This window comes from Sander lucioperca, chromosome 17 (assembly GCF_008315115.2).
Source record: "Sander lucioperca isolate FBNREF2018 chromosome 17, SLUC_FBN_1.2, whole genome shotgun sequence".
In the NCBI taxonomy this organism is placed as follows: Eukaryota; Metazoa; Chordata; class Actinopteri; order Perciformes; family Percidae; genus Sander; species Sander lucioperca.
Window position 1 is genome coordinate 13,127,517 of NC_050189.1, and position 16,080 is coordinate 13,143,596.

The 16,080-nt window shown below is 41.1% G+C and overlaps 1 protein-coding gene and 1 long non-coding RNA gene across 2 annotated transcripts; one reads left to right on the plus strand and one right to left on the minus strand.

The window, feature by feature from the left end:
- The first annotated feature begins 608 nt into the window (after positions 1–608).
- On the plus strand, positions 609–16,030 carry LOC118493611 (myelin-oligodendrocyte glycoprotein-like). The gene is made up of 5 exons (XM_035994056.1): positions 609–777; positions 3,315–3,677; positions 5,190–5,282; positions 5,586–5,956; positions 15,603–16,030. The coding sequence occupies exons 1-4, from the start codon at positions 684–686 to the stop codon at positions 5,723–5,725; spliced, it is 690 nt and encodes a 229-aa protein (XP_035849949.1). The 5' UTR covers positions 609–683; the 3' UTR covers positions 5,726–5,956; positions 15,603–16,030.
- Positions 5,720–15,509, minus strand: LOC116037665. Its single transcript, XR_004895562.1, has 2 exons — positions 15,436–15,509; positions 5,720–5,807 (listed from the first exon to the last, which is right to left on the minus strand). It is a non-coding gene; the product is annotated as an uncharacterized LOC116037665 (long non-coding RNA).
- Positions 16,031–16,080: the final 50 nt, after the last annotated feature.

The following is a 16,080-nucleotide window of genomic DNA, read 5'->3' on the forward strand; positions in this document are numbered from 1 at the left end:
TGACTTAACACGTAAGACCAAAATAACATTATAAACGAGACCTGTGTTCAATCAGATTTTCAATGATTATGCACATTATAAAAATGAGCCCGTATTCTCGCTCTTGGGTTAAAACAGAAACATAAATAACAAAAAAACAACAGTTGAAAAACGAGCAGTTTTCCAGTTAATTTTTAATTTGTGTGGACATTGGAAAAACGAGAAAACGGAGCTCATAGTTTGGTTTTTCCGTTTTTGGTTTGAAACAAAAAACGAAACATCGACCCGTTTTTTCCTTTTTTCGTTTTTGGTTTGAAACTACAAACGAAAAACAGGTGGTTTCTCCTTATTTTGTTTTGTGGTTCAAACGAAAAAAACAAACTATCAAAACGTACACGGACCCAGAACATTCTAGTGCAATCTCGTCTTAAACCGTATTATCCAGAGTGATAGAGAAAACATAACCAGCTGACTGATACGCAGTCAGTCAGAGTCACGTGTTTATGGTTTATAGCCATAGATTATATATATCTATGTTTATAGCAACCATGGAAAAAAAAACAATGGCGATAACGTTCGTTGATGCACGTACATGGTGACGTAAGACGCAGCTTCATAAGGAACCACCTCCAGCCAAGCATTCATTCAGTGCCAGCGGAGCTCACTACAACCGATAGTTTTCTGTCTTCCTACCGGGTCAGTTCATGGTTCACTTCGAGGTCTTCGTATTCTGCTCCACTTTTACACTCTGGACGGTCTTTGTGCCTTTTAGCACGGCAGTACAGACGGACGTTAAAGGTAAGCTCATGTGTTTTCGCTAGCTATACTTTCAGGCTGTTAGCTAACTTATTTCTTCTTTCAATTCAGCCGAGCTCAACGATAACGTCAACGTTAACGTCAGTTAATGTTAGCTGGAGTAGAGACTTTGTCTTAACATGTTCTACTGATAGTTTTATTTTATAACTGTTTAGCTATTTCAATGTATTTAAACAGTCCGCTTCACGAGAGTCCGCCCATCTCTACGTTTTTACTGACGTTAACGTTAGATACAGATATATAGCTAGCTAACACGCGGATACTGTTTGGCTAATGTTCGGAATATCTGTTTAAATATATAATAGCTGAGAACGGTGTCAGACCATGGATACAGTTACGATATGTAGCTAGCTAGCTAGAACTGAAGTTTAAAAAAAAAGTTACACTTTTAACGTAACCATAGTTACGTGTAAACTGCATCCAAGCAGCGTTTATTGTGTTTAGCTAGCTACCTAACGGCAGCAGTTGTTGCCTAGCCCGTGTAAACCCTGACGAACCGGCAAATTTGAGATTTGCTCTGCAAGTCAGTCTGGCGAAGTCAGAGCCCCTTCAAAACCATAGAGATTCAAACCGCTGAGCCGGGCTTTACACCAATCATAAACCGGCGAGCAGCTTTTTGTTTACATTCAACATGACTGGCATGGTCTGATTGGTTGAAGGACTATCCAATTGCGCCCAGAGGCATTTGAGCGACGTCCGTTGGTGACGCCCCTTTGGAAATGAACTGTCAATGAACCTTTCTCAGACCTAGTTACAGTTACAACTGAGGAGGGTCTGGTGTCAACCAACAGGGTAGTGGTTGCCTGCCTCTGTCGCTGACTGTGTGTGTGTGTGTGTATTCGTGGGGTCCAAAAACCGGGAATACGGTGTATTGTATTGTGGGGTCAGGACAGCTTTGTGGGTCCAAAATGCTGGACCCCACAACTTTAAAGGGCTGTTTGAGGGTTAAGACTTGGTTTTAGGATTAGGGTTAGAATTAGGTTATGGTTATGGTTAGGGTAAGGGTTAAGGTTAGGCACTTAGTTGTGATGGTTAGGGTAAGGGGCTAGGGAATGGAATTATGTCAATGATGGGTCCCCACAAAGATAGTGAAATGCACTTTTGTGTGTGTGTGTGTGTATATGTGTGCCCTAACACTAACTTATGACCACTAGTTTTACACTTATTTTTGAAATTCATGGTCAGTAAACCTCATTTATATAATATGTCTAAATTTTGAGTTAAAGAATTGAAATTACGACTACAAATAGTTAAGATGAGAGTATGCCGAGTGGATCATCACTGGTATATGTCAATGTTTAGTCAGGATATACTGTTTTGAAACCATTTCAGTCTTTTTTAGTTTTTTTCAAATGCTATATCAAATTGAATAAAACGCCCAAAATTGAATCCAAGTGATCATTAATTTGACCTGCGAAGAGCGTTGGATGTATGGAACCATCCATGTTATTTTGGGGTCATTTGGTTAAAAGAATATTTATGATTATAGAAAGTTATAGAAACTTTGAAAAAGAATCAGATTTGACCCGAGGACAACAGGAGGGTTAAAATCTTGCTTTTTCACTAAATTCTGTCCAATACCAACTGAGTTTTGTGACCCAAAAAAATCAACCTTGGGATAGCAGACGCATAACGTTTGTCATGTTGCTCGTGTGTTCCTCATGGTTAGATGATTATCGTTATGTCACAATGTTGTTATTGTTCCAAACAATTAGTCAGCAGCCTTTTTTATTTTGGGTAACTGAGCATCGTCATCATGACTCGACAAAATCCTAATCTCTAACTGTCAGCTCGGGGAAAACAAGAGCTGGAACAGACGGAGAATATTCTTAACTATTTTTCATCATCTATTTAATAAGTTCAAGCACAGACGCATAAACATTTCCTAGTTGCAGCTCTTCAGTTGATTATTTTGCTGCTTTTCTTTGTCTCATTATGTGATTTAATAAACCAAATCTATCTTTTGGGGTTTTGGACTGTTTGGTCATTCAAAAAAATTCCCTAGTTAATAGACTTCAACTTGGCAAGAAAAGTAAACTATTGTTGACTTTTCTTTTCTTTTAATTTTGTAGAATAAGTGATGGAAATAATTCTTACTTGCCCTAGTTGGCAAAATCCCAGCTTCCTAATTCGCACCGCTGACGTAAAATAAAGTTATTCTGTCCTGGAAATTTGGTACGTTCCAGTGTTTATCTTTGGGTTTTGGACTGCTGGTCATTCCAAACAATCCCAATACTTCTCCTTGGCTTTCAGAAGACTGTAATTGGCCTTTTCTCTTTTACCATTTTCTACAATTTAATGATGAAAATCTCCCTTAGTTGCCCTAGTTCCCAAAATCCCAGCTTCCTTATTCACACCGCTGACCTTAAAAATAAAGTTTTTGGTCCGTGAAATTTGGTATGAATTTACAGAAAAGTTTTGGAAGTAAAACATAAGTTCAGATGAGGTTATTGGCGCTGTACGTTCCAGTCTTCCTCCTTTTTCAGAAATTAAATTGTCCCCTTTGTGCTTTTTTCCAGTTCAGGTGAATGGGTCCCTTCAGCCAATCATGGCCGCCCCGGGCGACGACGTCATCCTGCCGTGCCAGTTAGAGCCCAGAGAGGACGTGCGGGACAAGACGGTGGAGTGGTCCAAGCCCGACCTGAAGCCGGACCCGTCGGACCGGCTGAGCCGCGTCGGCTACGTGCACCTCTACCGGGACAAACGGGAAGTCCCGGACATGAAGATCCCGGCGTACGCCCAGAGGACGGCGCTGTTCACGGACGCCCTGAAGGAGGGGAACATCTCGCTCAAGATCGTCAACGTGACGCTCGCAGACACGGGCAGATACCGATGCTACGTCCCCAAGCTAGACTGCCACTCGATCGTCGAGCTCGTCGTCGGTGAGTAACTTTTGCTTCGGGCGTTTAAGGTCCCGACACAACGCTGGAGGTTGTTGTTGTTGTTGTTGTTGTCGTCTTAGTCTCGCTTTGCCGGACCTCCCTCCCTCCACAGAGCTGCGGAGGAAGGTCCGGCACTTTAAAACAAACTAATAAAGCTTAGAATGAATCCCAGGACACATATCTTGTCACGTGACCCAGATATTGTAACGGTTTTTTTGCCCAAATTATTTGAAGTGGCAAAAAATGAGTCAGCCACGGCCCAGGATGTTTGGACTTGCTACGGCAACAAGTGACCGCTTTACCTCAACAGTCCTATAATTAACAATTTGGCAACAAAATCAACAATTACCATCAACAGTCGCACCCCAAAGGAACGGTAAATTACCTGAAGATAAATAGCTATTAGACAATTGTGTAATAATATAATTGTTTGCGTATCAATTTAGGTTCACAATACATTTTGTCCATCTAGTTGTGCACCAAACTAAAAAAGGCGGGAAACCTTTTTTTCTTGTTTTTCAAACTGATGACTCGTTGACTCCAAACCAGAGTAGTTTTACTACTGAGGGTGTGAAACAGGTTTCACTCTCAGGTGCAGCACCCCAGCCGTTTTGGGCTGCACCTAAACCGACTAAACGCAAATGTGGCAAAAAAAACAAACCCCAAAAAGCATCTAACGTAACCCTTGTGTTGTCTTTGGGTCACATTTTGACCCGTTTTCTAAGTTTCTTTGTCAGAAATATGGGTCTCTTTCAACCAAATTAACCAAAAATAACATGAGTGGTTCCCAGTGACGCTCTTCGCAAGTCAAATTTAACTATCTACTACTTTCATTGAATTTTTTTTAATTTAATTTCATGCAGTGGGACACACACACACACACACACACACACACACACACACACACACACACACACGTGTTAACTAAAAGATTTCTCAGATCTAATGACTGTCGTTGGACTTCTTCAGCAAACTTTTGTCTTAAGCTTCTTGAGTGCTATCTTTAATCTGAGCTTTTGGACGTTTTAGACACAGACATGGTGATGAGAACGGTCCAAAATTATGGATTTTTTTTTTATTTTTATTTTTTATTGAAAAACATTACACAATACGCCAAAATATGTCTTCCACAAACCGAGGGGAAACACTGATTTGCTGAACTCTACGATGGCTGAGGAACTTCTTTTGGGGTCTTTATGTCGACCAAACTGTAAGTGAGGAGACTTTATGAGACAGGAAGTCCAAGATATTTAACATTTTATGATTTTTATATGTTCATTCAAAGCATGTCGACAAACTATACGTATGATATGGTTAATATTTGTTGCCCTCGGTGAGGTTGAGTTGTGACACCGCTGGTCTAAACGGACAATAACAGAATATGTAAATGAGCTCTTTTTGTAGATTTTTCTGCCCTATGATCAGAATCCGACAGCTTTAAAACTTTTTAAGGATAATTTTGTCAACAACTGTTTGTCCTATAATGTTTTTTTTTTTTTGTTTTTTTCATAGAGCCACGCTCTGTTGAAACCTGGACGACGGAGACGCCGCTGCATCCCAAAATCCTCCAGACTCCAGATCCAAACGATGAGACGGCTGTTACAGGTGAGAACACGGACCGACTCCGGGAAGACGGAAGCAAAACGCTGAGTCATGCTTACTTTGACTGATAGTTAAGATCAGAGGATGTTGAGTGGATCACAGTTTATTTCAAATGCTATAAAATTGAAAAAAGAGAATGTTACAGAGCTTCCACACAACATACATCCACGCATTCATGTTATTTTGGGGCAATAAAAGAAACTCATAATTCTGATATAAAATCTGATTATATTATGCTTATATGTAAATATGTATGTGTGTGTGATAGTCCAGCTACTGTAGCTTATGTTTGTTTTTTTCCATCAGGTGGCCGTCTCTTCCTGAGCGTACCGGTCCTCGGTGTGTTTGGCTGCGTCTTACTGATCCTGGGTTTTGGAGTCAGCGTATATTCACTCAAACTAAGGGGTCAACACCAAACTGTAAGTCAGGACGACTTGGACGTTTAAGAGAAAGCACCAGCACTACCTTCACTACTTGGTCTGGGCCAACGTTCAGTCGGGAGAGGACGGCCGCGGTATTTCACCGGACCTTTAACTGGACCTTTAACCGGACCTTTAACCGACCCACGATGGAAGACCAAAGACAACGAGTTTGTCTCTGTATCGTAGGGCTCTCCTCACGATTCACAAACTGGCTTTTTGTGGTTCTGTTGTTGTAACGACGCTGTGTGACCAGAGGTCCGCACTACCGAGCAAGATTTGGCGTCAACGAGGGGACTCCAGGGTTTGGGGGATCTATTGACATTATATCGCATTTAACCGATCCGGCATATCAACATCCTGTGCAACTTTTCTCCACGCAGCAGTCGTAGGAATCAGAACGTTGTAGGACCCAAATGCAGAGACAGCAGGAAAAAGTAGTAAGCTCGAGGATTTAATATTAAACACAAGATATACAACCCAGGAGTCCTCAAGACAGCAGGCAAGGAAATCCAAAACGTGGTAGCAGTCAAAAAAAAAACGAGTCGCAGCAACATATACACAATCATAACAGCAGCAGCCTGTTTATATTTACTCGGATGGATGGATGGATGGATGGGAGGAGGTCATAGAGAATTTTTATTACGGAGCTGATTTCAAGTGCTAGTGTGAAGGCGGCGTCACGGAGAGTCCACGTATCTGAACTGGATTACTGCGGTTTAGTCACGATGTCAATCTTGGAAGATTTAAAATTAGATTTCACACAAACGGAACCTCAAAGTAACGCTAATAACCTCCGACACGGACATATTTCTCTTTACAATGGAAGACTTGAGATGATAAAGGCACCACGGTGCTTCATTGTTATGTATTTTTTTACCTCCGTTCTTAAGATCTCATCAAACTTTATTTATTATCTGTTTACAAAATGACTCCAAACACTGACAACGAGGAAGAAGATGTTGGGCAGATATTTAAAACGTACGAATTGACCCCAAGTCTTCAACGCACTGTGTATTTACTGCATGCAAAGTAATACGTACACTAACAATAGATATGTTTTTATTAGGGCTGTCAAACGATTACATTTTCTTAATCGCGATTAGTCGTTGAATTTCTATAGTTAATCGCGTGTTTTATCACATGATTAAAATTCTATTATTTTGCATTTCAGAACTGTTTTTAAGTCCATATTAACAATGGAAAGCCATTCTTACCAGTGGATCTTGATTGGGAATCAAATGAATGCAAAGAAAGTGACTTTATGAACTTGATTTTAAGATTTGTATTTGTTTATTATGTATTTAATCTAGTCACACATTTGAATTTAAAGGGGTGATAGAATGCAAAACCGATTTTACCTTGTCGTAGTTGAATAACGACAGTTCGGTGGGTAAACAGGACATACATAAAAGCTCAAAAATCCCATTGATACCCCTTTACTATGCAAATCTCACATTTTGAAACTGCCGCTGAAAACGGGCGAATCTGAACAAAGCTAAAAGTTGACGTAAGCATCCCAACTCCTAGTCTTTGTCACGCCCCAACATTTGCATAGGCTACACCACTGACCTGAGGTCAGCTTAGTCTGAATCTAGCTAGGTCACGCAGATCTCCAGAGGTCCGCTATAATTACTAAATTCACTTCGGAGACTTTTTTATGCTAATTGCAAATTTTGTCCGACTGTGTGTCGCAGTTCAGCAGGAGCTCGGCAGGTTACGTGACAGCTGGCGGTGCTGCCTCGCCGCCCGCCGTGTCCTACTTCATAGACTCGCTGTGAGCTAGTCGCAAAGTCACCGTTTCTGGGTTACTGGACTACAAAATGCCGAGGCCCTGATGGAGCTCCAGGGCCTGCAGCTAGCCGCGATCTTTACCCATAGGATTGAAGGAACATTAGCAGCTAACAAAATCCCTAATGTTCACAAAAATACATTAAATTGAAATTGGACACCACTGTTAGCTTTATAAGACCTTGGGGTAGATGTTATATAAGTGGCGTGACGAAATTCAAACTGTAAATATATGAAAGTTATGCCGGCAGCTGGCAGCCAGCCAGCTCCACCGAGCCCCGGTCGTCCAGTAACCGAGAAACGGTGACTTTCACTGGGTACGGAGGTTGCCGCTTTCTCATCAGACTGTGTGGAGCTCCTAGCTAAAGTCCGACACGTCTTACCAAATTTGCAATTAGCCATCAGTTTTCGTAAAACGGCCCATATTTGAGCTTTATATAGTTGATTTCGCCCTTAAAAAAGTCTCAGAAGTGAATTTAATAACGAAATAGTAGACAAACAATGTATAACTTTGCAGTGTCTGAAATATGAGACCTGCTGTCTCGTCTCCAATGTGTTTCTACATACATACATACATACATACATACATACTGAGCTACCCAGACGCCCAGCTGAGATATTTAAGTTTAAATGATGCTCTCTCTCTCTCTCTCTCTCTCTCTCTCTCTCTCTCTCTCTCTCTCTCTCTCTCTCTCTCTCTCCACTCCCTAACTGACCCCAGCCTCACCTTATTTATATTATACTCTATATTACATTGATGGGTTTTATTATTTAAGAACTATATGCACTGAAGGATCTCTGTGTGTGTCTTGAAGATCTAAATACATCTTGCACATCTAAGGTGGGACTGTTTGTGATCCAGTATAGTATTTTCTAGTTTGTTGCACTTGGTTCTTGTTATCTAATGTTGCTCTAATGTTGCTCTAATGTTGCTCTCGTGGTTACAAGGAGAAGCTGCTAAATGAAATTAATTTGTCGCCTGAACTTCTCCCAGAACAGCGTTTTGTTGTGCTGCTGGCCAATCCTAGCTTTAGTGCCATACCATACCAATCATCGCTATGGAAATGCTGGTATAAGAAATGCAGTATTGTTTGTTTCTTTTGTTATTTCTCTTTTTAATGTATGTTGTATGTCATGTCTGTGTCTTCTGAATGGACCTTCAGTCTGGCAATAAAGATGATGATGATGATGACTACAGTGCAGCGTGTTTGACTTTTATCTGCCGTCTCTTTGCATAAAGGTGGCGTTCAATGTCCTCTCTCAGACTCTGCTCGTGTCTGCCTGCATTTGCCTCTGGCGGTTATGAGATAGCATAAACAGACGTCCTCTTGTTAAAGGTGCTCTAAGCGATGTCACACGTTTTTTAGGTACAACATTTTTTGTCACATACAGCAAACATCTCACTATCTGCTAACTGCCTGTCCTCTGAACACACTGTAAAAAAAAAAAAACACGGTTTCTGAATGTCTGAAGTGTGACCCAAAAACAAGAAGTTAAACTCACTTTCCTCAAGTCCCAGTTCTTGTTGTGTGGCTTCTCTAGTGCAGGGATCTTCAACAGGGGGTCCGGGACCCCCTAGGGGGTCCTCAGAGTTACTGCAGGGGGGCCTCCACATTATTGTTAATTTTATTTTTTTTTCAAAAATGTAAAAGTCTTAACATAAATCCAACATATTAGCAATTATAAATCCCCATTGATTGGTAAGGTTACTGGCCTATAGGTAAGGTAGTCAATAAGATCCACAGATACAGTTCATCCTAAAGACTCACTGTGCCACATGTGTGTTTAACATTAAAACATGATTCATAAACAAAAACATTAATAGCTTAGTTTTCTATGCATGTTATGTATAAAGGCTTTAGGCCGCCCTACACCTTATTGTAGGCCGGTTTATGTAACTTAATTTTATAAAATACAGTATATGTAGTAGGGGGTCCCTGCTCCATTTCTCTCTCTCTCAGTCAAGGGGTCCCTGACTTAAAAGACGTTGAAGACCCCTGCTCTAGTGTTACAAATGTTTCTTTAGCTTCCTGTTGTTTAGTGTCCGAGTGTGTATGCATCCTAAATATACACCAAGACATTATTTTGTAACTTTCGGTGGAAACATTTGGGATAGTGTAACTACACAACTCAAAAACATTTATAACATAAGTATGGTCATTTTTAGACATTTTAATGCAGAAATGTTACATATTGTAGCTTTAAGGTAAATCCGCATCACTACAACTTATAAATACATTTAGAAAATCACAGTTAACCATTTAATTATGTATTTTTACAGTTTTTAAAAGAGATGCTGAGTCATACGCCACACAACAATATCATGATTTTGATAGTGATCATGCGAAAAAGAAGTGGGAAGCTAAATTAGCTTTGGATTAAAGTCCACTTACATTAATCTAAACTAAAAAAAATTATCTGCGAACGATATAGGTCTATCTGAGTTTACCAGCCTGCATGCATTTTTGAATTTATTTAGTGTTTTTTGCTCTCAATTAGCCCTTGTGTTGTCTTCCCGTCGACCAACAAGCTACTTTTAGTTTTTCTGGGTCAACATTTAAAATTAAATCTTTTTGGTCAACGTTTATTGGTCGTCTTTTTCGACGCTTTTGTCGTTTGTTATGTAACCATGGATACGTGGGAGAGAGAACACGCGGACGCAGCTTCATAAGGAACCACCTCCAGCCAACCAGGCATTCATTCATTCATTCAGTGCCAGCGGAGCTCACTACAACCGATAGTTTTTAGATAGTCTTTCTACCGGGTCACTTCATGGTTCGCTTCGAGGTCTTCGTTTTTTGCTTCACCTTTACACTCTGGCCGGTCTTTGTGCCTTTTAGCACGGCAGTACAGACGGACGTTAAAGGTAAGCTCATGTGTTTTCGCTAGCTATACTTTAAGGCTGTTAGCTAACTTATTTCTTCTTTCAATTCAAATTTCACCGGGCCGAGCTCAACGATATAACGTCAACGTTAACGTCAGTTAATGTTAGCTGGAGTAGAGACTGTGTCTGAACATGTTCTACTGATAGTTTTATCCATAAACCCGTAATTTGAATTAATATTAGACGTTATTTTCGGTGTGCCTTCGCTGTAATTGTTATCGGTATGTAACTGCTATTTAAATGTATTTAAACAGTCCGCTATCATCCGCCCATCTCTTCCGTTGTTACTGACGTTAACGTTAGATATAATATAGCTAACACGCGGATACTGTTTGGCTAATGTTCGGAATATCTGTTTAAATATATAATAGCTGCGAACTGTGTCAGACCATGGATACAGTTACGATATGTAGCTAGCTAGCTAGCTAGCGTTATGTTTACAAGAACTGTGAAGTTTAAAAAACCGTTACACTTTTAACCTTAACGTACCTAACGCAACGTTACCATAGCTACGTGTAAACTGCATCCAAGCGCCGTTGTTGTGTTCAGCTAGCTACCTAACGGCAGCAGTTGTTGCCTCTTTCACCAGATTCGTCACACAATCACACACTTATTACTGGCGATTTTCAGGTCGCATCTCATATCTAGTAGAGATGGGGTCGTTTGACATAAATGGGCTCAGTGTTTTCCTGAAACTAACAAAGTTACACACTTTTTTTTCGAAGTTATGAGAGTTAGTTAGAGAGAAGTTATTCGTCTGGGAAATTTGGTATGAATTTACAGAAAAGTTTTGGAAGTTCAGATGAGGTTATTGGCGCTGTACGTTCCAGTCTTCCTCCTTTTTCAGAAATTAAATTGTCCCCTTTGTGCTTTTTTCCAGTTCAGGTGAATGGGTCCCTTCAGCCAATCATGGCCGCCCCGGGCGACGACGTCATCCTGCCGTGCCAGTTAGAGCCCAGAGAGGACGTGCGGGACAAGACGGTGGAGTGGTCCAAGCCCGACCTGAAGCCGGACCTGTCGGACCGGCTGAGCCGCGTCGGCTACGTGCACCTCTACCGGGACAAACAGGAAGTCCCGGACATGAAGATCCCGGCGTACGCCCAGAGGACGGCGCTGTTCACGGACGCCCTGAAGGAGGGGAACATCTCGCTCAAGATCGTCAACGTGACGCTCGCAGACACGGGCAGATACCGATGCTACGTCCCCAAGCTAGACTGCTACTCGATCGTCGAGCTCGTCGTCGGTGAGTAACTTTTGCTTCGGGCGTTTAAGGTCCCGACACAAGGCTGGAGGTTGTTGTTGTTGTTGTTGTTGTTGTTGTCTTAGTCTCGCTTTGCCGGACCTCCCTCCCTCCACAGAGCTGCGGAGGAAGGTCCGGCACTTTAAAACAAACTAATAAAGCTTAGAATGAATCCCAGGACACATATCTTGTCACGTGACCCAGATATTGTAACGTTTTTTTGCCCAAATTATTTGAAGTGGCAAAAAATGAGTCAGCCACGGCCCAGGATGTTTGGACTTGCTACGGCAACAAGTGACCGCTTTACCTCAACAGTCCTATAATTAACAATTTGGCACATCTGAACAAAATCAACAATTACCATCAACAGTCGCACCCCAAAGGAACGGTAAATTACCTGAAGATAAATAGCTATTAGACAATTGTGTAATAATATAATTGTTCGCGTATCAATTTAGGTTCACAATACATTTTGTCCATCTAGTTGTGCACCAAACTAAAAAAGGCGGGAAACGTTTTTTTCTTGTTTTTCAAACTGATGACTCGTTGACTCCAAACCAGAGTAGTTTTACTACTGAGGGTGTGAAACAGGTTTCACTCTCAGGTGCAGCACCCCAGCCGTTTTGGGCTGCACCTAAACCGACTAAACGCAAATGTGGCAAAAAAAACAAACCCCAAAAAGCATCTAACGTAACCCTTGTGTTGTCTTTGGGTCACATTTTGACCCGTTTTCTAAGTTTCTTTTCTTTGATATTGTAGTGTTGACTATTGGTGCTTTCACAAAATATTTACACAATGAGATTTTTGATCAGTAATGACTAAGTGGGTAAAGGCAAATAATAGGACAGCAAATAAATGAATAAATAATAAATGACATCACTTTACTGTAATGCAGCCTTTAAAGCAGCCATATTATGCTCATTTTCAGGGTCATAATTGTATTTTAAGGTTGTACCAGAATAGGTTTACATGGTTTAATTTTCAAAAAACACCATATTTTTGTTGTACTGCACCGCTCTCTCTCACTGCTGCAGATCCTCTTTTCAGCTGGTCTCTGTTTTAGCTACAGAGTGAGACCTCTTTTCTTCTTCTGTACTATCTTTGATTGCACTGCACATGCCCAGTAGCTCAGATGTAGATCATGTCAGCTAGCTAGCTCCATAGACCGTAAAAGAAAGGCTGTTTCTACAACTTCGGTCAGTTACAAGGCAGGATTAGCTGAGAGACTTCTAAATGAGGGCGCACATGTAAGTAGTTCTTTTGTAGATTATGGTGAACTTGTGTGTGTTGTAGCAGTGCTTTGCTACTGAGAACGAGGTAACATGCTAGCGTTAGCATGCTAGTGTTAGCATTAGCGTTAGCATGCCAATGCTACGAGCTAATGGTTGCGGTTAGCCTGCTCGTTTCGGCTTGTGACGTCACAAGCCGTGCCGATTTTGAACAGCTCACCCAGAGACTGAAGGCAGGACACATTCAGAAACCGTATCTCACTCTAAACAGCATGGATGGATTTTTTTCAAAGTCTGTATGTGTGTGGAAGCACCAGAGACACAACATAACACCCCAAATCCCAGAAAAAGTGATTTTTTCATAATATGGGTACTTTAACACCAGGAAAAGACACCACTTACGCCATATTACAATATCCAAGTCTCATATCTCGATATCGATATATTGCCCGGCTCTAACACACACACACACACACACACACACACACACACACACACACACACACACACACACACGGGTTAACTAAAAGATTTCTCAGATCTAATGACTGTCGTTGGACTTCTTCAGCAAACTTTTGTCTTAAGCTTCTTGAGTGCTATCTTTAATCTGAGCTTTTGGACGTTTCAGACACAGACATGGTGATGAGAACGGTCCAAAATTATGTCAAATTGCATTTTTTTTATTATTGAAAAGCATCACATTGTTTTGAGGAAAGAATTCGACAGCTTTTAAAACCTTAACCATCGTTTTGTCAACAACTGTTTGTCCCATAATGTGTTTTTAATGTGTGTTTAATTGTGTTATTGATTTTCATAGAGCCGAGCTCTGTTGAAACCTGGACGACGGAGACGCCGCTGCATCCCAAAATCCTCCAGACTCCAGGTCCAAACGATGAGTCGGCTGTTACAGGTGAGAACGCGGACCGACTCCGGGAAGACGGAAGGAAAACGCTGAGTCATGCTTACTTTGACTGATAGTTAAGATCAGAGGATGTTGAGTGGATCACAGTTTATTTCAAATGCTATAAAATTGAAGAAAAAAACCCCACCCACAATTCAATGAAAGTAATCATTAATTCTACCTGCCGAGAATGTTACAGAGCTTCCACACAACGTACATCATCACATTCATGTTATTTTGGGGCAATTTGGTTCAAAGAAACCCATAATTCTGATTTAAAAATGGGTCATACGTCAATCACATCTCTCTCCCCCCCTCCCTTATGCTTATATGTATATATGTATGTGTGTGTGATATTCCAGCTATTGTAGCTTATGTTTGTTTGTTTTTTTCCGTCAGGTGGCCGTCTCTTCCTGGGCGCACCGATCCTCGGTGTGTTTGGGTTAGGGTTAGACATGACAGACATGGTGATGAGAACGGTCCAAAATTATGGATTTTTTTTTATTTTATTTTTTTATTGAAAAACATTACATAATACGCCAAAATATGTCTTCCACAAACCGAGGGGAAACACTGTTTGGGCTTGATTTGCTGAACTCTACGATGGCTGAGGAACTTCTTTTGGGGTCTTTATGTCGACCAAACTGTAAGTGAGGAGACTTTATGAGACAGGAAGTCCAAGATATTTAACATTTTATGATTTTATATGTTAAATAAAAGCACGTCGACAAACTATACGTATGATATGGTTAATATTTGGTGCCCTCGGTGAGGTTGAGTTGTGACACCGCTGGTCTAAACGGACAATAAGAGAACACGTAAATGAGATCTTTTTGTAGATTTTTCTGCCCTATGATCAGAATCCGACAGCTTTAAAACTTTAAGGATCGTTTTGTCAACAACTGTTTGTCCTATAACGTGTTTTTTTTTTATTTGTTTTTTTATATATATAGAGCCACGCTCTGTTGAAACCTGGACGACGGAGACGCCGCTGCATCCCAAAATCCTCCAGACTCCAGGTCCAAACAATGAGATGGCTGTTACAGGTGAGAACACGGACCGACTCCGGGAAGACGGAAGCTGAGTCATGCTTACTTTGACTGATAGTTAAGATCAGAGGATGTTGAGTGGATCACAGTTTATTTCAAATGCTATAAAATTGAAAAAAAAAAAACGCCCACGATTCAATGAAAGTAATCATTAATTCTACCTGCCGAGAATGTTACAGAGCTTCCACACAACGTACATCCACACATTCAGGTTAATTTGGGGCAATTTGGTTCAAAGAAACCCATAATTCTGCTATAAAAATGGGTCAAATTTGACCTGAGGACAACACAAGGGTTAAAAAAGTTAAGATACGTGAATCCCATTCCCCATCCCCTTCATGCTTATATGTAAATATGTGTGTGTGTGTGTGATATTCCAGCTACTGCAGCTTATGTTTGTTTGTTTTTTTTCCATCAGGTGGTTATCTATTCCTGAGCGTATCGCTGTTTGCCTGTGTCTTACTGATCTTGGGTTTTGGAGTCAGTGAATGTTCACTCAAACTAAGGCGTCAACACCGAACTGTAAGTCAGGACGAGTTGGTCGTTTAAGAGAAAGCACCAGCACTACCTTCACTACTTGGTCTGGGCCAACGTTCAGTCGGGAGATGACGGCCGCTGTGTTTCACCGGACCTTTAACTGGACCTTTAACTGGACCTTTAACCGACCCACGATGGAAGAAAAGGACAACGTGTTTGTCTCTGTATCGGAGGGCTCTCCTCCACCAGCTGGGGGTAACTGGGAGTGAAATACACGATTCACAAACTGGCTTTTTGTGGTTCTGTTGTTGTAACGACGCTGTGTGACCAGAGGTCCGCACTACTGAGCAAGATTTGGCGTCAACGAGGGGACTCCAGGGTTTGGTGCATCACGGCGGCGGATCTCTCGTTGCCGGGTTAACGGCGCCTTCACATCGGCACATTAGGATGCATTAAAAAAAGTTGACTGTTCCTATTAGGGGTGTGCAAAAAAATCTATTTGAATATCGCGATTCAAGCTGTACCAATTCAAAATCGTTGGCTTATTTTTTTATTGTATGTCTACTGCAATCACATGGGAATAGTAACTACATTTACATACTGTGAATCATTTTTTTTAAATCGAAAATCAATATCGAATCGTGACATTTTCTGAATCGTGCACCCCTAGTTCCTATGTGACAATTTTATTAAGGCAGTTGATACGATAGCTGCTATGGCTAAGTTGGTTAGCAACAGACATCGAACTATTGACATTATATCGCATTTAACCGATCCGGCATATCAACATCCTGGGCAACTTTTCTCCACA

Coding starts and splice junctions, on each gene's coding strand:
- LOC118493611 (XM_035994056.1), top strand. CDS start 684: ATGGTTCACTTCGAGGTCTTCGTATTCTGCTCCACTTTTACACTCTGG. Junction 778..3,314: donor AGTACAGACGGACGTTAAAG/GTAAGCTCATGT, acceptor GCTTTTTTCCAG/TTCAGGTGAATGGGTCCCTT. Junction 3,678..5,189: donor GATCGTCGAGCTCGTCGTCG/GTGAGTAACTTT, acceptor TTTTTTTCATAG/AGCCACGCTCTGTTGAAACC.